At 48.2% G+C, this 20,968-nt stretch overlaps 1 protein-coding gene across 2 annotated transcripts in view; it reads left to right on the top strand.

Annotated features, from left to right (window-relative positions):
* Nucleotides 1-20,968, top strand: part of ACE2 (angiotensin I converting enzyme 2) — a 77,948-nt gene that overhangs the window by 37,973 nt on the left and 19,007 nt on the right. For both annotated transcript variants that reach the window (XM_029603226.1, XM_029603227.1), the window contains exons 5-9: nt 4,280-4,392; nt 8,051-8,159; nt 8,868-8,965; nt 11,988-12,157; nt 20,022-20,248. In XM_029603226.1, coding sequence (XP_029459086.1) covers nt 4,280-4,392; nt 8,051-8,159; nt 8,868-8,965; nt 11,988-12,157; nt 20,022-20,248 — 717 coding nt within the window. The remainder of the gene's footprint in view (nt 1-4,279; nt 4,393-8,050; nt 8,160-8,867; nt 8,966-11,987; nt 12,158-20,021; nt 20,249-20,968) is intronic.

The raw sequence follows: 20,968 nt of genomic DNA, 5'->3' as shown, positions 1-20,968 counted from the left end.
GTAAAATGCTTTTTTGAACAGCCATGTTTTTAAACTTTTTTTGAATAGTTTTAAATCTCTTTGTAATCTTGTTTCGAGTGGCAATGTGTTCCATAATGTTGGTTCGGCTAAGGATAGTGCTCGCTCTCTCACTTGGGTCAGTCTCGCTGTTTTGACCGAAGGGATGGTTAGAAGGGCTCTATTGGCTGACCTAATGCATGCTGTGTGCTAAAAAAAATGTAACTCCCGATTCTATAAGCAAATGGTGCGCTAATGCCTTGGGAGCTAAGCGTGTGCACAAACCTGAATTAAAATGTGCGCTCACTCAGCACAAGCTCAGCGCATGTTTTATCTTGGGAGGGACGGAAGGCAGGGGGAATCTCTTGGATCTGATTCGTGCCCACTCAAATCATGTTTTCAGTGCATAGAAGTCTTTTAAGTGCACAAATCAAGAACAAATCATCTTTTATGCACACAAACAGGATTTGTACTTGTTTTGTGTGTGTAAAATAGGATTTCTGCATGCAAACATGCTTTCAGCAGAGAAAGCATTGTTTCTGCCAAATAAATCATTTTTAAGTACAGAAATCCTGACTCCAGGTCCCAACAACAGAATGCCTGCTTTTTCTCAGAACACTAGCGCTGGAAACTTTGATTTTCATTTTCATTTTCTTTTTCATTTTATTAAAATTTATTAATCGCTTAACGCAGAATGGGGTAGATTTTTAAAAAGCGTGCCTTCGCGTACTTTTCTTGGCGCATCAGGCGCAAACAAAAGTACGCTGGATTTTAGTAGATACGCGCGTAGCCGCGCAAATCCTGGATCGGCGCGCGCAAGGCTGCCGATTTCGTGTAGCTGGCGCACGCCGAGCCGCACAGCCTGCCACCGTTCCCTCCAAGGCCGCTCCGAAATCGGAGCGGCCTTGGAGGGAACTCACTTTCGCCCTCCCCTCACCTTCCCCTCCCTTCCTCTATCTAACCCACCCCCCTGGCCCTATCTAGACCCCCCCCTACCTTTGTCGGGGGATTTACGCCTCCCGGAGGGAGAAGTAAATCCCCGCGTGCCAGCAGGCCGCTAGCGCGCCGAGACGTGACCTGGGGGTGGTTGCGGAGGGCGCGGCCACGCCCCCGGACCGCCCCGTGCCGAAACCACGCCCCCGGGCCCGCTGCGTCCCACCCCCAAAACGCTGCGCCGATCCGACACGCCCCCGACACGCCCCCCTCGAAAAACCCCGGGACTTACACGAGTCCCGGGGCTCTGCGCGCGCCGGTAGGCCTATGGAACATAGGCGCACCGGCGCGCAAGGCCCTGCTCGCGTAAATCCGGGCGGATTTACGCGAGCAGGGCTTTTAAAATCCGCCCCAATAGGTCTAAGCAATTTCTAAATCATGCATTCATAAAATAGATAAAATAAAGATACAAATAAAAACCATAAACAAACATAAATTTAAACCACAGATAAAAAAAAACAACATACAAATAAAACTTTGCTCCAGCGGTAAGAAAACCTGAATTAAGCCAACACCCTTCTCTGTATTGGGGAGTTCTAGCTAATGCCTTCATTAGCAGGGAATTTCCATCCGAGGGTGCTAAGCAATGCACACAGTTTTGCACGCACATTTTAGTGCACAAAAACTTGCTGCATCAGGAGTAAAGTTTGTGCCAAAGAATGTGTGCATGACTGCAGGTTAAGTAAGCGCTGTGCCGAGCGCCTCGTATTGCATCAGGCACCAGTTTGCTGACTAGGTCCCCGAATAGAAACACTCAAAGTCACTGTCAAACAGACCACATAGGTTAAAGTCTCCAGGTACTTTTCACCCACAGACTTCAGCCCAGAATTTTCTAAGCAGATTTGTGTTCATCAATCTCCTTTGAAAATTCACAGGTGTGTGTGGAAATTACCCCCTTCCCCTGCCCCCCCCCCCCTGCACAGCAAATACATGCACCAAGTCACACCTGCTGGAGAGCAGCGCAACTCTCTGTGCACATAGATTTATTCACATATCAAAAGCATGAGGGTAAATCCTGATCCCTACCCCAACTCTGCCCCCAGAACGCCTGTTTAACGTGCGTGAAATCATGTCCCATGTACACTTTTACGTGCACGCCCACCGCAGCTGTTTTCAAGGAGCCAGTTCCTTGCAGAAAACCAGGGTTTCAACCACGTTAAGTGCCTTAGGAAATGACCCTCAAAGCGATCATGCAGGATTTGATTCCTGACCTTGGCTTCCACTCCCTGGGTTTGGCTGGGTTTGGGGATGCTGCAGAAGCAGGGTTCACAGCCCCAGGGTGGAGGGTAGGAGCAGAAGTCCCAGGCATCATGCAGCAGTGACACATACAGGTCAATGTGAGGGAGTGTATAAGCTTCTCCCTCAATCTACCTTAAAGGACCGGGATCATATATCCCACCTGGTTCTCCTTAAGCTTGGGTTCCCCAAGGCATTCTGGGAGGAGGGAGGAGTCCAAACCCCCGAACATAAAACCTGAGGGCCCATCCAGGTTAGATGGGTCTTGGGGAGCTGATGGAGTCTCAGTGTACTGACTGAAGACTTATCTGTAAGGTTGGTAAACTGCTTGCACTTATAGCTTAGAGACTGCCTGAGTTCAAGGAGACTGTTCTATTGTCGGCTGCCACTTGTGTGTCTCTAAGATCACTCAGGCCCATTCAATAAAGTCTGCGGGAGAGCTGGCTCTCTGAAGCGAGCGCCCGCTCTCCCAACGCGCGTCTAGGCACCTCTCCTGGGCGCGATTCTTTATTTAATTTAATTCGGGTCCGCGCTAATAAGGAGGCGCTACAGGCACTAGCGTGTCCCTAGCGCCTCCTTATTGGCAGAAACGGCAGCTGTCAGCGGGTCTGACAGCCGACGCTTAATTTTACCGGTGTCGGTTGTCAAACACACTGACAGCCACGGGTTCAGAAAACGGACGCCGGCAAAGTTGAGCATCCGTTTTCCAACCCGTGGGCCTACAGAAAAGCAGCTTTTTCTGCTTTTCTGTACATTTGCCCGGTGCCATCTGAAATTAACGCCTGCCTTTGGCAGGCGTTAATTTTTTGAGAGTAAAATGTGCGGGTGACTAACTAATAGGCTCATCAACATGCATTTGCATGTGATGAGTGCTATTAGTTTTCCATGCGCTATTACCCCTTACAGTATAAGGGGTAATAATAGCGCGTCAAAAACACACGGCCAAACGAGCGGCCAAACGGGGGCTAAATATTGCGCTTGGCCGAGCACACTGTTCTGTATCGGCCTGACTGTAAATAAAGAGCACTTTAAGCACAGCCAGAGTGGCTGTAACCACGCCACTGACCGCTCGAGTGCCACAGTCAGATTCAGGCTGCAGGTGTTCCGGGTTCTGGAAGAAACCCCAGTCAAAGGAGTCTCACTGCAGTCATTGGGCAAAAGAGAAAGGGGAGGGGTCAAGAATGGAGGGGATACCCCGGGGTTGCTGCAAATGAAGGATTATGGCACTGCAGCCCCCACAGGGGCAAGCTGCAATGGAGCTGGGAGTCCAAACATAAAAAGAGCAGAAGGAAAGTGATTTACTTTTTCCCAGATCTTGCTTTCCGTCTGTCACTCATGCACTTCTGAATAACATTTAATGCCAGCCAGCACAGTGTCTCGTCTGAGCTCCCTCTGCCTTCATCTTCTCGTGAATGGATCGGTCAGGAAGGCACGACTGATAGCTCTGAAGGGGATGTGCACACGCTGAAATATGAATTTTAAAAGTCATTCCCATGGGTCAAACGGTGCTTTACCGGCAGAAATGGGGACTTTGAAGACTGCCCACCCTACGTGCGGGTCAGAGAAGAGGTGTGTGGCGCCTCCGCACGCAGACAGGGCAGGCGTTCCTGAGGCGGGGGTCAGCTCTTCCCTGCGTGCTTTTTGATGTTAAACGGTTATGTGCGTAAATCCCCGAGAGAACGGTAACCCCCACGAGCAGCAGGCGCAGAGCGGGTTTTCCAACTCAATTTTCAAAGGGAGCGTTTTTCCTCTTTGAACATTTGACGACAGCTGTGCAGGTAAAAAGCACTCGTGGACTTTCCACCTCTGCGTACGGTTTGGATGTTGCACTCTAGAAGAATTCCTATTAAATTCTAAGGTGAAAAAAAAAAACATTTCATAGAAACTGATTCCCCCCCCCCTGCAGGTGAAACTTTGAGTCTTTGCCATTTTGGGGGGGAGAGGGGGGTGTGTGATATTATTGCACACCGATCACCAGAACATGGTTGGTCAGACTCATACGCAGCATTCGGGGCATTCTTTCAGCTCCCTGTATCTTTGCATTGCCTTCCAGGCTATCTTGACTATGGAGACTACTGGAGAGGGAACTATGAAACGCAGGATAAGGGCAACTATGCTTATAGCCGTGAAGACCTGAAGCGAGATGTTGAAAGAACATTTAAGGAGGTAAGGCACGCAGTCCTACAGTTTTGTATGCTATCCAGTCCATTTAATGTAGCAAGGCAGAAACATTATAGGCTGTCGGCAGACTTGTTGGCCGCCCAGTTGGCCCAGTCTCCTGCGTCACTCCAGTACCTGCTTGATCTCTGGCTTTGGTTTTTTTTTCTCTTCCCTACCTTCACCACCATCCTCTCTGTCTGTCCCAAGCATGCTTGTGTTCTTTCACTCTTTTGATAGAGAGTTCCTTACATCCCCTAGCCTCTCAGTAGAGAAGTGTATCCTCCTTATTTCCTCCAATATCATATTAATATTGATAAACTGGCAGAAAGAGACATCAGAATTAGTGAGCCCAAAGCCCCCTGCACAGCAGAGCACACCGGAAGGAGCAGAGGAGCATGGCTTGGCGACGTATGGAAGATGATCTGTGGTACCCTTCTGCTTATCCCAGGTTTAGCGTTCTCCGTGTAACTTTTGTGAAAATCACCAAGGCCGGTCTTCTCGCCATGAGCAATTTTAGAGCCTGTGAACTAAGCTGCACTGTTTCTAGTGCGTGTAATGCACATGATAACAGTGGAGCCATGTACTAACAAGGATATTTTCAGCAACCCCTGTGGCTGCAAAGTGCATGCAGGCTGTAGCCCAAGGCAGGTGTGACTGTCTGTCCGCGTGCATATGCACGCTCATGCTTTTGAAATGGAAAGCATGTGCCTGAATGCTTTTCCTGCCCCAGTTCCACCCCCTGGAAGGCCTACCGTGAGTGTGGAGAAACTTATGCTCGCAATCAAGTTCCACACATAAACTGGGGTTTGTGTGCCTGAATCCTTTCGGAAATGATCCCTTAAAGGAGCTACCGCGCTAAAAATGATACCGCACCAATAAACTTAGCACTGCCCCGTGTGCTAAATAAGTAAATGCTATGGATAATAATGATCTCATTAGTCATTACCGTGGTATTTACCAAGGGATGGTAAATGTACCTCAGGCCCATTGTCCAGGTAAACTTACCACCACCTCCAGAGATGTAGTTAACCGATAGCACGCTGACCCCACCGTGGGAGGCGAGCTTCCCACTCCATGATCAGGTCACCACTCTTTCCTCCTCCTTCCCCCCAATCAGTCCCCTTGTGTTTCCTCTCCCCCCCCCCCCCCCAACACACCCATCCTCTTCCTCCTGTGCAGGCAGGAGGAAGCAAGCATAAGCACAGTCTACCTCGCCTTGCCAGATCACTGTTCAGGCTTCGGTCCTTCCCATTGCCAGCTACAGCCCCTTTGAAATTAGCTCCACTTCATATGTACCCAACCTATTATCTTTCCCAAATAATTTGCCACATTAATTGGCTATTTTGAGCTCATGAAAGATGAAGACTCCCATCCCATCCCCCTGACCCAGGTCCAGTTCGTGAATGCTGATTATTCTCTTCCAAATTATTTTTAAACCTTGGATTCTGCACTCCAAATGGAGGATTTTTCTTATTATTATATTTTTAAATAGTGTATTTGCCAAAACCTTGACCATGCTTCCAAATTCTTCCAATTCATCTATCCTCTCATCTCTTTGCTCTGCTGTACCATCTGCAAACGGACACGCGTTCCCTTCTAACCCCTCCCCACTGTCGCTTAGAAAGACATTGAAGAGGCTTGGGCATAGCGCTGATCCCCATGATATCCTTCTGGTCACTTTCCTTTCAGCAGTGTGGACCCCACTGAGCAGCACTCTGAGTCCTGTTGCTTAACCCACTTCTCACCCAGCATATCATTTTTCCTCCAGCTCCCTACCAGGTAATGGTGGTAAGGGCAAGGGAGGGAAACCAAGGCTGCTTCTTCCATTAGATGAACTTAGGAAGTTGTCTAGAGCACCAAAATTTGGGTCACGGCAAAAAATAGTCATTGGGGCCCTGTCAGCCAAGACATGAAGGCAACGCCAGGGGGGTGAAGCGCAGTGGCTGGCAGAAATGGCGGAGAGAGAAAGAGGAGCAGTGAGATCCTTGCCGCTCTGCCGCCAAGTATGTTTAAAGCTCACGGGCTGGCACTTCCTGGTGCCGATTTCATGATGCACGAGCTCGGCATCAGGAAACCTTGGCCCTCCAGATCTGAACAGCACACGGAGGCAGAGCAGAGAGGAGCCATGGGACCAGGTTCCCGCAACTCAGTTAACTGGATGGAGGTGTGGACGGAGGGAGGAAGGGAGGGTGAGAGATGGGGGCAGGTGCTGGGGAAGAAGGCAGGGAGCAGAAGCGAGGGAAGGGGGAGGACAGGGTGCAGTGGGTTATGTGCTGCAGAATGAGGCAAGAGAGCAGAAGGAGCTGATGTTGGGGAGGGAGGGAGGGAGGGAAGGAGGGAGGATGTTGTGCCAGAGCAGCCGCCGCTGCCTTTTAAGGAGGAAGTGCTCTAGCAGAGTTGCGCTGGTAGGGGAGAGCACAAGATGCTTAATACACTTTCACTGGCAGGGCCGCCATCAGGGCAGTATTCTTGGGCCTGCAGTATGGGGCCCCAGGATCTACTGCCACATATGGGGGTCCGCCGCAGCCGCCAGGCGGCAGGTGCGCTTGGGGGATGTATTAGTTCCGCGCGCTCTGTCCTGCCAGCGTTCACTGTCTGACGTGGCTGTGACGTCACCCGCCGCGTCAGACAGTATGCGCCGGCAAAGCGCGCGGGCCGTCGCTGTCTGCTTGCTGTATGGGGCCTCAAAATTCCTGATGGCGGCCCTGTTCACTGGCCCTGGGAACATGACCAGAGCTTGACTAGGGTCTGCACTGACACAGAGACGATTGGGCAGACTGGTTGTGTTGAATAGCCATTGAATAGTTGAATAGTCATTACATTACTAAGCAAGCTAAGGGCTCATCTGAAAAGCATGAAATGGGCGAAAAGCCTTAAGGGCAGATTTTAAGAGCCCTGCTCGCCTAAATCCGCCCGGATTTGGGCGGATTTAGGCGAGTAGGGCCCTGCGCGCCGGTGAGCCTATTTTACATAGGCCTACCGGCGCGCGCAGAGCCCCGGGACTCGCGTAAGTCCCGGGGTTTTCTGAGGGGGGGCGTGTCGGGGGCGGGCCCGAACCGCGCGGCGTTTCGGGGCGTGTCGGGAGCGTTCCGGGGGTGGGCCCGGGGCGTGGCTACGGCCCGGGGTGGTCCGGGGGCGTGGCCGCGCCCTCCAGACCCGCCCCCTCCGAACCCGCCCCCAGGTTGCGTCCCGGCGCGCTAGCGGCCCGCTGGCGCGCGGGGATTTATGTCTCCCTCCGGGAGGCGTAAATCCCCCAACAAAGGTAAGGGGGGGGTTTAGACAGGGCCGGGCGGGTGGGTTAGGTAGGGGAAGGGAGGGGAAGGTGAGGGGAGGGCAAAAGAAAGTTCCCTCCGAGGCCGCTCCGATTTCGGAGCGGCCTCGGAGGGAACAGGGGTAGGCTGCGCGGCTCGGCACGCGCCAGCTATACGGAATTGATAGCCTTGCGCGCGCCGATCCAGGATTTTAGCGGATACGCGCGGCTACGCGCGTATCTACTAAAATCCCGCGTACTTTTGCTTGCGCCTGATGCGCCAGCAAAAGTACGCCAAATCGCGCGGTTTGAAAATCTACCCCTAAGTGAATCTGGCCCTTGCTTTCCAGAGCAGTTACTGTATAGAGAGAGATCGTTAAATGGTTCTTCTTTCTTTATTTTATGTTTGTTCAGATACAACCTTTGTACCGGGAATTGCATGCCTATGTGAGAGACAGGCTGTATGATGTCTATGGCCCTAGGTACATCAATAAAACTGGATGCCTTCCTGCTAACTTGCTCGGTAAGAAGCTGCTGCTTTATCAGGAATCATGAACATTACACAGCGTTCAGCCGAAATCGATCGGGATGGGAAAAGCTTACCCACTGAAAATCAAAAAACTTGAATTTAACAAATATGTAGATTTAAAATGCATGCATTTGATTTTTTTAAAAATTGTATTTTAATTTCTCTTCTGTTTTCTGCGCCTGAAAATATGCTTTTGGTTTCAATGCAACCAAATCTTCCGGCAGCTTTTGCATACAGTGCATGCATGCGCCCGCACAGATTACAACTCGGCTAGCCAGCCCTTTGCCACCCGGCTTGTGCTGGCCTGGAATCCCCTCAGATTTTCACAAGGGCTCCCTCCTTCAGTTCCACGTGGGCTCCCCAGTTCACGAAAGGAATACCAAACCCAAAAAGGGAGCTGACAGATGCTGAAGGAATGAGCTTTCCCACTGAATGTTGATGCCTTTACTCTGGAGCACACTGCCGACCGTGCGAGAGCTGCCAGGGTCCTGCGGGCCATGAAGGAGCGAGCTTGGTGGCTCTTCCCTGTCAGCAGGTGACCACATCTGGAAAGGGTTCTTGATGCTGCTGCTGCTTCTGCTGTCTCTATCTGTCCCGAAAGACGGTATCTAGAGCTAACTTTCAAGGAAAACGTATCCTTTCCAAAAATCTTTGTATGCCAGCTTTTATGAGTCTGTTTTTCTTGTTTTTTCCCTTTTGAAGGTGATATGTGGGGCAGGTTTTGGACAAACCTGTACCCTTTGTCCATTCCATATCCGGAAAAAGAAAGCATTGATGTGACACCTGCAATGGTTAATAAGGTAGGACTATTCTCCCCCAAGGAAATATTTCCAAAAACTTACCGGATGCCTACTAATTACTCACATATTTGTTTGCAATTGTATTTGCTGACAGCTGTGATACTTCATATGGGGACCGACAGGCGTCCATCCGCCAACCCCTTCTGCTACTTTAAACTAACTTTAGTCTAGTGCAGGGATTCCCAAACTGCTCTATTGACCCCACAACCAGTCAGGTTTTCCGGATATCCATAACTGTATTTATGTATTTACACTAATAATCTGCTTCCTGGCCCTTAGCCTCAGAGTGAATAACATTTTCAGACATAGATACAGTTTACATATAGGACAATACTGACAAAATTGTACAAACACAATAATAAAAATGACAATAATGTTAAACTACAAATGGAAATATAGGGAAGGATAACCATTATCTTGTGATTGGCAGGCTGCAGGCCCATCCTGCGGTCTGCTGGAGACCCACCTTCGCCATTGGGGGAGGCCTTCCCATGGGTGCACGGCACATCGCCGCACTCAGCCTGCCTTCCCTGCTGCTCTCCCCGCCACCGGGCTGACTTCCCCTGGTCACGCGGCAGGCCCCTACACCGGCCTTGCCGCCAGCGCTGCTTCTGCCTCAGGCCCTTCCCAGGGGCATGTGTGCGCTGACGCCATCATTCTTAAAGGGCCAATGGCAGGAAAACACCAAAGGTGCACTAAAATGACATCACCGGCAGAGGCCTATAAGAGGCCACCTTGGCAGCCTTTCCTTGTCTTGGCAACAGGTCGACTCCTCCTGGAGAAGTGCTGTACCTGCATTCCTGCTTCCTGGTTTCCGCTGTGTGTTGTTCCTGTGTCCCCTTCTTGGTTCCTTGGCAGCCTGGTCATCTGCTGAGTTCATATCCTTGTGTTCTGCCTTTCCTTTGTCTGTCTTCAGTGTCTCATCCTTGCCTGGTGGCCCTTTGTTCTCCTTCCCCCCTCTTGATCCTCATCTCTTTGGATTGGACTTCTGGTTTGACCTCGCACCGGACTTCTGGCATTGATTTGGATTGGACTTCTGGCTTGACCTCGGATTGGACCTCGATACTGCTTGACCTCCACCTGCCCCTGACCACTGCCTGCTTCCGTTTCTGACCAAATGCTGCTTGCCCAGACCACTGCCTGAGCCATGACTTTGGGGGAACACTGCTTGTCTCCGACCACAGCCTGAACCTGACCCTGTTGACTGCTGCCTGCCCTGACTACTGCTTGCCCTGACATCGCTTCCTTCTCTGTGCTGGGCTGCAATGATTTCATCCAGTTGTATCTTCATCTACACAGTAGCCCCCACCTAAGACCAGCTAGTCCCGGCACCCGAGGGCTCAACCTAAGGGGAACGTGGGCTGGAATTAGCAAAGCTCCAGTTGGGCCTCTGCTTCTACCAGCTCCGCTTGCCGATGTGGGGACCTGCGGGGCTCCTTCCCGCAGGTAGCTCCAACTCTCCCCTTGGCCTAAGGGTCCACATCTGCAGCACATTAGCATAAAATAATCAGACTTCCAGATATGTTACTGACAGATTTTCCTCTAGATCCTGAGTAAATTTCCATTATGGAGAACTCAGACCCGGCTGAAATTCACCTCCTTTGAATTTTGACTTGGACTTGTCTGCACCTCCCGACCTGAGGATGAAAGCGAGATGAAAGGAAGGACCGAGAGAGGAAGAACCAAGATTAAAACTAAATGTCGGGGTCTTTTCTTCTGTAACCCCTAGGCAGATAGTCGTGGATAACCATCCCAAAAACCCCTCTCTTCAATACAGCATTTGATGTTAAACTTTCCCCTATGATTACTTTCCAGTTAATATCCAGGATTCCTTGAGCCAGGAGGCGGAAGTTGGGGAGAAGGCCTGTCTTCTAGGTCCTATGCATTGTTCATGCCCTAGAACCTCTTCTTTCACTCTGGTAAACAGCATTGATGATCGCCCATTTACTCATAGCACCGATGAGCTCTTAATTTCACCTCTCACAATAAAACCCTGGAGGCTGAAATGGCTTCCAACTAACTCTATAATGAAACATTATCTAAGAGCTAGAACGTTGTTTTCCAGCCTGATTTGTCCATTGACAAGATGTTACACAGATATTTCATAACTCCTTAAGGTCTTTTTAAATCTTTAGGATGTTAAAGCCAATTTCTCTTTTTTTTTGCATCTTAATTTTTCTTTCCCCATGCTATAAGGCAACTTTGAGCTTCCCTCCCATGTAGTTGAACATTTTTGGATAGACAGTCTAATGTAGATGTTTCCAAAAATACACAGAGACTTCTTGCACACCTCTCCAGCAGTTTCTGGCAACTCTTTTTTCTCTTAACAGCACCCGATTGATACAGGCTGAACATCTCTTCTCCAAATATCGTCTGGGGATGGATATGAACCCGGGTGGGGTCCAATATAACTCCTCTCTTTCTCCTTCTCCTGGCTCCCTTTTGTGGAAAGCCGAAAGTCATCCCTCCTTAAGGTTGCAGATGATCCTTCTCCTTTTAGAAATCGGTGCAACCAAAAGAAGAGCTGAGCCCCCAGTTGGTGAGGAGGCACAGTCTAATCAAAGGAAAAAGACAGAGAAAATCATAACAGGTCTGCAGGAAAACAGAAATATGGAAAGGATAGGGAGTCTGGAAGAAAACTCCCATGTTCAAAAGAAAACAATATCTTACAAATAAAATGAATAAACAGCCATGGCTTGCTGCCCCTAGGATGGGTAAGAAAAAATCCCACAAGGTAAAATGGTGCTCAGCACGTACATATCAGAGGATCTCACCACTTACCATCTCCCACATGGGGCAGTTAACCACACACACGCCTATTCTATGTCCTGCCAAATGTGAATTGGTTTAGACTAAACTGGTAGAGAACCAAGGGGTTTCCCTTTACTTTTGTCTCAACCACTCTGAAGCCGGCGATGGAGCTATGACCACGAATACCGTGACATAGAGTTAAGTATTTAAATAACTTGCAAACTGATTCCAAATAACTTGCAAATCACTGGAACTGATGCATCTGTTTCAGAACTGGACAGTGGAGGCCATGTTTAAGGCAGCGGAGGACTTTTTCTATTCTATTGGCCTCTTCAGGCTGTACCCTAATTTCTGGACCAACTCTATGCTTACGGAGCCCAGCGATGGGCGAAAGGTGGTATGCCATCCTACAGCCTGGGACCTGGGCAAGAATGACTTCAGGTACATGAGGGCCCCCACCCCTAATGTTTATATGTTCAGCAAAGCATGTGCATTGGGGATTTATGTGTTTTGGTGAGCGACGTGTTCTCCTTTGGATGCTGCAGTCCATGTAGTCTTTTCCCTTTCCCTCCAGCTTAACATGTAGACGGTTAGTGATATCAGGCCACAAAATAGCAAGGCTGCAATACAAGTACAGTCACTTGGTTTGATTAACTAAAGACATTTATTGTAGTAAGAATGTCTATTGCAAATCTCCCCATACATACATTATTTTTGAATTTTTTTCTTTATTTTTTGAGGGAGGGAGTTTAGTTTTAAAATAAAAAACACAAAAACTGGCTTCTGGATGTCTCTAATAATAGTTTGTCTAAGAAATTTCATATACAAAAATAAATTGAGATGAAGGAGAAATTTTCTTACCTGCTAATTTCCTTTCTATTAGTCCTGCTATACACCAGTGGTTTATTTCCCCCTGCCAGCAGATGGAGACAGAGTATACTCTTTTCCTGTGTGACATCACAGCCACTACTTAGGAGATGGTGCCAGCAGCAGGAATCCAGTATCCTTCTGACAAAGCTTCAGGTAAGACCCCTTGCACTGACAAAAACCTCAAACTTTGAAAAGATAATCAGCTACGACCGAAATTTCCCAGCTCCTTGTAGAAGGAGAAAAGGAACAAACACCAAGGAAAGCACATTGGGATTAAATACCCAAACTAATCTTCAGCAAATCCTAACTTGTACAATCTGACAGTTACCTAACTGTACTTCCTGGGTGGACTAATGGAAAAGAAATTAGCAGGTAAGAAAATTCTCCTTCCATTTTGTCCTGCTGCACCAGTCTAGCCATTACAAGTGGGAAATATCAGAGTTTTAATTCTCCAGGTGGGAGGAAGCGAGGGCTGCCTGCAATACCCCCCCCCCCCCGCCCCATAAGCAGACTCTTCCTGTGTGAGTACATCCAGACAATAATGCTTCATAAAAGAATTCAGAGCCGACCACGTAGCCAACCTGCAAATGTCTGCGGGTGCTAAGATATGTACCTCCACCCAGGACACAGACTGTGCCCTGGTGGAGTGTGCATGCACTTTTTGCCTTTGAGCACATAAGCCGAGTCAATAGTATCTTTTATCCACCGGGCCAAGGTAGCCTTAGAGGCCACCTCATAACTATGTGGACCTCTCTAGAGTTCCTATAGAAGTCGTTAGTAACCTCCAAATAGTGCAGGATCATCCTACACACATCCAGGCAACAGAGTATTCTGACTCACACTCCTCCCGAGCAAACGATGGAAGAGAAACCACTTGGTTTATATGAAAAGCTGAACTGACTTTAGGGAGAAATGATGGCACCGGCCAGAAAGGTACCGCAGTTGAGGAAATTACTAAAAATGGATCTCAGCAAGATAAGGCTTGCAATTCTGAGACCTGCCGGGCGGAACAAATAGCCATCTTCATGGAAAGGTCCTTTAACAAAAAACACTTCAGAGGATTAAAGGGGGCTCCAGTAAGAGCCTTCAACACCAAATTAAATCCCATGGAGGAACGAAGGGGGGCCACAATCTCTTCATGTCCTTTCAGAAACAGGACACATCCAGATGGGCTGCCAGGGAGAGACCCCTGAGTGGACCCCTATAGCAAGCAATAGGGGCCACCTGTACTTTCAAGGAATTCATGGCAAGTCTCTTATCAGAACTGCCCTGAAGAAAGTCCAAGGGAACTCCAACCTGGAATCACAAAGCTGCTCAAACAGTCACCAGACATGAATATAAGCCAAGGACATGAACCACTTGCGGGACTTCAAACGCATGGTTCATGTCCTTGGCTTATATTCATCAGGGAATACCCCTTCCTGAGAAGCCACTTCCGCTGAAGAGCTGGCCATAAGATAAAACAGAGTTGGATCCTCCATGACCACAGACCCTTGTACCAACAGACCTTGTTCCCTTGACAGACAAAGAGGCTAGTCCATTTGCAACCAGACAAGATCCACATACCATGGCTGATGAAGCCAATCTGGTGCTACCAGAATGACCCGGTTGCTTACCAATTCCACTCTTCTGAGCAGCCTGCCTATGACTGCCAGTGGAGAGAAGGCATATAGAAGTGCTCCCTCCAGCCAGGGCTGAACTAGGGCATCAATGCCCATTAACCCGTTTTCCTGGCGCCACAAAAAAAAACCAATCTATCTTAGCATTCCGTCGGGTTGCCCTAAGATCCACCTGCGACATATCTGGTGAAACGCATTATGACTTAACTCCCATTCTCCAGGATCCAACTGATTCCAGCTGAGAAAAATCAGTCTGAATGTTTTCCTGACTGGTAGTATGAGCCGCCGAGAGCAACTGCAAGTTCTTCTCTGCCCAGAGAAACAGGAGCAAGGTTTCCAACAAAACCCTCTGACTCCATATTCTCCCTTGCCAGTTCACTTATGCCACTGCCATGGCATTGTCTGAGAGGACCCAAACGGTCCTCCCCTGAATCAGAGGGAGAAAATGAAGGAGAGCCAACTGAATGGCCCTGGTTTCCAGCCTGTTGATGGACCAAGAGGCCTCCATCGGAAACCACCTGTCCTGAGCCACTTGCTCCTGACAATGGGCCCCCATAACCCGAGAGGCTTGCATCCGTTTTCACCAAATCCCAGCACAGCATTTTCAGACTAATTCCTCTCAGGAGACGCGCAGGGTCCATCCACCAGGCAAGTGACTTTCAAACCCGCTCCCAAAAGCACAGGACCTGTTGGTGAAGCTTGCGAACCCGTTTGTCTATGGGAAACACCTGTCACACCTGGGTGTTGAACTTCATCCCTAAATACTCCAGGGACTGCGTGGGCTGAAGGGAATTCTTGGCAAAACTGATAACCCAGCCCAAGCCTTCTAAGACCTGCACAACCTGATGTGTCACTCGCACTGCCTCCTTGTACGACGGTGCACGTATTAACCAGTTGTTGATATAGGGGTGTACTATAATCCTCTCTCGATGCAGCACCACCACAAACATAACTTTGGTAAACACCCGTGGAGCAATCGTGAGACCAAATGGCAGTGCCTGGAACTGAAATTGCTCCTGCAGCACGCAAAAACACAGGTACCTCAGATCCCTTTCCTTGATCAAAATGTGAAGGTAGGCCTCCTTCAGGTCCAGTGAGCACAAAAACTCCCCCTGACAAACCACGGTGAGAACTGACCTCAGCGTTTCTATGCAAAAATGCAAAACCCCACAGACAGCAATTCACATCCTTGAGATCCAAGACAGAGCGAAAAGACACGTCTTTCTTAGGCACCACAAAGTAAATGGAATAATGGTCCTGGCCCCTTTGCGAAAGGGGCACCAGAGCCACCACCTGCAGGAGTTGAAGCCTCAACAAGTTCTTGCAAACAGCCTGCTGTTTGGCCGACCCGACACCAGAAAAAGATCTCACATGGGACAAGAAAGGTCTAACGCATACCCTGAGCAAATGATCTCCAACACCACTGATCGGATGTTATCTGGGCCCATTCCCTGGAAAACTCCCGTAGACGTCCCTCTTCAGGCACCAGCAAAGAATGGACCCTGGAGCCCTCAGGATGCAGCAAAGGCCAACCCCTGTGGCTGCACTGGTTTCAGGTCTCTGCCTCCTGGCTCCATGAAAGGACTGACCCCCAACCTCATGGCCCAGAATATGCTGTGGAACCGGACCCAAAAAACTGTTGACCCGGACAGTACATTCGGGAGGCCTGAAATTGCCCTCGACCTCTGCTTCCCCTGTAGAAGGAGTGGCCTTTATTCTCAGGCAATCGCTGGGGCTTTTGGGTTCCCAAGGTTCTTCACCAGTTGGTCCAGGTCCTCCCCGAGCAGAAGCTAGCCCTTAAAAGATAACGTCACCAGTCGGGACTTCGACCAAGAGTCTGCCGCCCAATTCCGAAGCCATTACAACAAACGGACAGCTACCGAAAGGGTTACTGACCTGCATGAACTATGCAACAAGTGATACAATGCGATCACCAAAAAAGCAGCTGCTGACTCCATCCGGTCTACTACTTCACTCTCAGGCGATTGGCTGGATCTAGTGAAGAAGCACTCACACCATCATAGCAGAACAAATCGAGATTTGTATTGCCACCGCAGGAGAGATAAACAGATTCCACAAAGGTTCCATTTTCTTGTTATGTGGATTCTTCAGGGACAAAAATAGTGGTATGCTTGGTGACAGCAGTCCCAAGGCATCAACCACCAGAACCTGAAAAATTTCTATATCGTTGTACATAAGAACATAAGAAATTGCCATTTTGGGTCAGACCAAGGGTCCATCAAGCCCAGCATCCTGTTTTCAACAGTGGCCAAGCCAAGTCACAAGTACCTGGCAAGTACCCAAACTTTAGATAGATCACAAGCTACTACTGCTTATTAATTACTGTCATAGCAGTTTATGGATTTATCCTCTAGGAACTTATCCAAACCTCTTTTAAACTCAGTTACAATAACTGCTGTAACCACATCCTCTGGCAATGAATTCCAGAGCTTAACTATGCACTGAGTGAAAAAGAATTTTCTTTGATTTGCTTTAAATTTGCTTTTTGCTTACTTCATGGTCTTTCTATTATCTGAGAGAGTAAATAACCGATTTACATTAACTTGTTCAAGTCCTTTCATGATTTTGTTGACTTCTGTCATATCCCCCCTCAGTCGTCTCTTCTCCAAACTGAACAGCCCTAACTTCTTTAGCCTTTCCTCATAGGGCAGCCATTCCATGCCCCTTATCATTTTGGTCGTCCTTCTCTGCACTTTCTCCAGTGCAGCTATATCCTTTTTGAAATGCGGTGACCAGAACTGCACACAATATTGAAAGTGCGGTCTCACATGGAGCAATACAGAGGCATTATGACATCCTCCGTTTTATTTTCCTAGGCTCTGAAGACCTGACTCCGGGGTCTCCCATTCAGCCAACATCATCTCCTCCACCTCCTTTTGTTTGCCTTTAATAATGGCAGAGTCTCCTGTGGCTGCGATTCTTCAAGGTGAAAACAAGCAACCACCTGGTCAATCAATGCACTAATCTTATTCCTGTGAAAGAGATGGATAACTGAATAGGTCTCTGGGCTGGGCGTGACCCCCCCCTTCTCCAAGGGGGGGGCTATGCTGTCATCCTCAGCTGGATAGTCCAGGGCCCATGGGTACTCCCAAGAGGGCCCCAGACCCTCAATGGCTTCCCTTGCTCTTTTCGCTGGAAGCCGAGGAGAGGGAACCAATAGACTCACAATCTCTGTCCTGTTCGTGGCCCCACCGGACTGCAGCCTGGGACTAGCATAAGCACAGAAAGCCTGCCTCAAAAAATGAAAACATTCTGGGGCAAATTCTCCCCTGGAGGCAGGAGCCAAGGCAGCCTCCATGTTTGGCAACTGTTCCTCTGCCTCCACTGCTGGCTCTAACACCAGGGGTGCATCCATCTCCCCCATGACCCGGCCGACTCAGCGGTTTCCAGGTCTGATCAGGTGGCCGATTCTAAAATGGCTGCCACCTCTGCAGTTAGCACTGATGTGCTGAAGAAACCTGTCAAGGGGACATGAGGGAGCGAGCCCAGCCATGGAGCATGCACCCGGCAGCTGCCCTGTACAGCGGCATGCCAGGCAGAGAGCTTCCTTCTCCCTGGCAGCACACAGAATGCCACAAGCCTCGCAGTGGTGCATCACGTCGTGCCTCCTACCACAATCCAACACGAGGACAAAGAGGCTCTTTCCCGGAGCAGGAAAAATGCAACGCACCATGCTGGAAACAGCCGTGAACCCCCCCAAAGACAAGGTACCGCTCCCTCCCGGCACACTGTGAACTCCCTTTTTCTTATAGTTTGCCTTAGCGCCTTGTTCCTTTTTTCTCCCCCTTTTCTTCCGACGGGGGGGGGGGGGGGGGGGGAGTGAAAGGCAGAGAGAGAACTGAGGAGAGAGGAAACTCGCTCCCCTCACACCTGGAAGCAGGGAAACCCGAGGAAGGGAGGACCAAAGAAACAACCACCGCTCTCCTTCCTTAACAAATGGTTCTCACTCTTTAAATATTGTTATTTTTATTTATTTATTTTCTTTTTATTAAATGTACTCACGCCCCTTGGTCAGCGCTCAACCAGGGACCCTTTGACTGGGTTTGGAAGCAAGGCAGAGTGGCTTGGCCCAGGGGTCTGACCGCAGTTCAGGCCTACATTATTATTATTATTATTATTATTATTATTAAAGGCTTTTATATACCAACTTTCTTGAAACAAATCAAATCAACTCGGTTTACATCGAACTAAGCTTTAACTATAAATCATCCAGTCAACAAGAGATAATTTAAAGGAGCATAAAGTTACATTATAACAAGGATGCCTTAACTGGGAGAAGGAAAAAAGAGAGGGAGAACAAAGATAAATTACTATATTCAATGGAATATGGGAAGGAGGCAGTGAGCCTCCTTCCCATATTCCATTCCCATATTCCATCTGCTGGAGGCAGAAAATATTGGATTTCTGCTTCTGGCCACACCTCCTAAGTAGTGGCTGTGATGTCACACAGGAAAAGAGTATAGTCTGCCTCCATCTGCTGGTAGGGGGAAATAACCCACTTGTAATGACTGGACTGGTGTAGCAGGATGAAATGGAATATCTGATTATATTGGATGTGTATCCTGTTCAAAGTCTCATTTTAATAAGGAGGTCAATATTCAGCACCACTTAGCCGGATAAGTTTGGACTTATCTTGCTAAGTGGTGAAGTTTTGAATATTTGGCCACATTCAGTGGCCACCACTTAACTTGATATTTAGCTGGCTAAATAGTTATCCAGCTAAGTGGTGGGTGGGATGGGACGTTCTGGGGCATGGTTGCATGGTTATTTATCCAGCTAACTTAGGGGGTCATTCACAAAAGCTTTCGCACGCGAAAAGGGACTTTTCGCGTGCGATAGGGTGATCGGGGCAGAGTCGGGGCGTCACCGGGGCCAATGCTGCGGTGACATTGCTGGCGGCGAAAGGTAAGGACCCTTATCACCGCCAGTTTTGCGCCGAATAACTACACCTTTTATGGTGTAGTTATTCGGTGCGAAAGCCGGCAGCCAGCGCACTGCAGTGGTGCGATGGCTGCCGGATTTCTCAGGGCTGCTCCCTGCTTTGCCCCCCAGTACCGTGCAATTCACTATTCTCTGCGAGAATAGTGAACCCAGGCCTTAGCCAGATAAGTGTTGATACGCAGCCTTATCTGGCTAAGCTGAGCAGGTCTAAAGTTAGCCAGATAAACTTATCCAGCTAATTTTTAGATAGCCAGATATATTCAGAGGTGTGGCTGCACCACTGAACATCTTGGTTAAGTTAGCCAGATAGGTTTATTCAGCTAAATTTCTCAGACTGATGGTTGCGTGCCAGTGTGGCTCCTTATGTGACAGCCTGCATTCAGATCTGATCTCATGATACACTTGAGAAGGCAAAAACAAAAAAAAAAAAGCAACTTAACTATTATTTTAATTGACTTTAGAATTTAAAAAATCTGTAAAGCATTTTAAAAAGCAGGGATGTGAATAACTTGCGTTTTTTTTCTGTATTCCCTTTCCTGAGGGGGAAATGTGTCAGTTGTTTATTCCTTAGAAAGTTATTTATAGGACTAATCTTGCAGAAGAGGAGATGTGTGTATTGCACAGACATCTGCGAACTTTAAATGCTATTTTTTAATTGACTTTTGTGATTCTGTCCAGTCTATATCGCTTCATTTCAAATGCATAGTTCAGAATTAATTTGGAAGAAAAAAATGATCAGACAAAAATAGATGAATGTTTGGTTGAAACCAGCTTTTGTTTTCACCTCATTTTGTAGTCACGTGTGTATTATCCAGTTTGTGTCCTGTTTTTTTCTCTGCTGTGTTTGCATGCAGGATAAAGATGTGCACTAAGGTGAATATGGAGGACTTCTTGACTGTGCATCACGAGCTGGGGCACATTCAATATGACATGGCCTACTCAAACTTGAGTTATTTACTACGAAGTGGGGCAAACGAAGGCTTCCATGAGGCGGTGGGAGAAATCATGTCCCTTTCGGCAGCTACTCCAAAGCATTTAAAATCTCTTGACCTGCTGGAGCCTACGTTTCAGGAAGATAACGGTAGGGGTCATGTGTAGACTCGGATTAAAGCACAGATTAATCACATTGGACTAATCGCATTGGGTTAATAGAAGAAAGAAAATTGGATTCTTTGCAGGTTGTTATTAGGGGTGTGCAAGGAAAAGTCTTTTCTTTTAGTTTAGTTTTCCATTTATTAGGAGGTCTGTATTCAGTGCCACTTAGCCGGATAAGTTTCAGCTTATCTGGCTATGTGGTGGCAGCTGACTATGTGCTTGAGATCAGCGGCCACCACTTAACTGGTTAACTATTTACCCAGCTAAATAGCCAACTAAGTGGTGGATGGGGTGAAGGCATAACTGGGAAGAGCTGAGTTAGCCACTGAATATACAGGTTAAGTTAACCAGATAGGTTTATCTGGCTAACCAGCTGAGACACACAGCAGCTGAATAGGAACCTCTTGTTTTTTTTTCTGTTTGTGACTGTTTAAGTTCTGGTTTTTGTTTAAGCTCATGCTAAATAGTTTTAGCATGCAATGAATACATTTTGCATGCTAAAATTAGCACGCACTACAATGACAAAAAGAAAACAAAATAGCATTTCTTTTTTTTTTTTTTTGTGTCATTTCGGATGGAAAAAGACACAAAATGAAACAACAAACGCCATTGTATTAAAACAATGGCACATCCCTAGTTGTTGTACCTTTTATTATTAAGAATTATCTAAAATTGTTCTCGTGCCTGAGCTTTCGGAACCATTAAA

The sequence above is a fragment of the Rhinatrema bivittatum genome, chromosome 5 (genome assembly GCF_901001135.1).
Source record: "Rhinatrema bivittatum chromosome 5, aRhiBiv1.1, whole genome shotgun sequence".
Classification (NCBI taxonomy): Eukaryota; Metazoa; Chordata; class Amphibia; order Gymnophiona; family Rhinatrematidae; genus Rhinatrema; species Rhinatrema bivittatum.
Note: the sequence above shows the minus strand (reverse complement) of the source record. Positions and strands in the feature narration are given on the sequence as shown.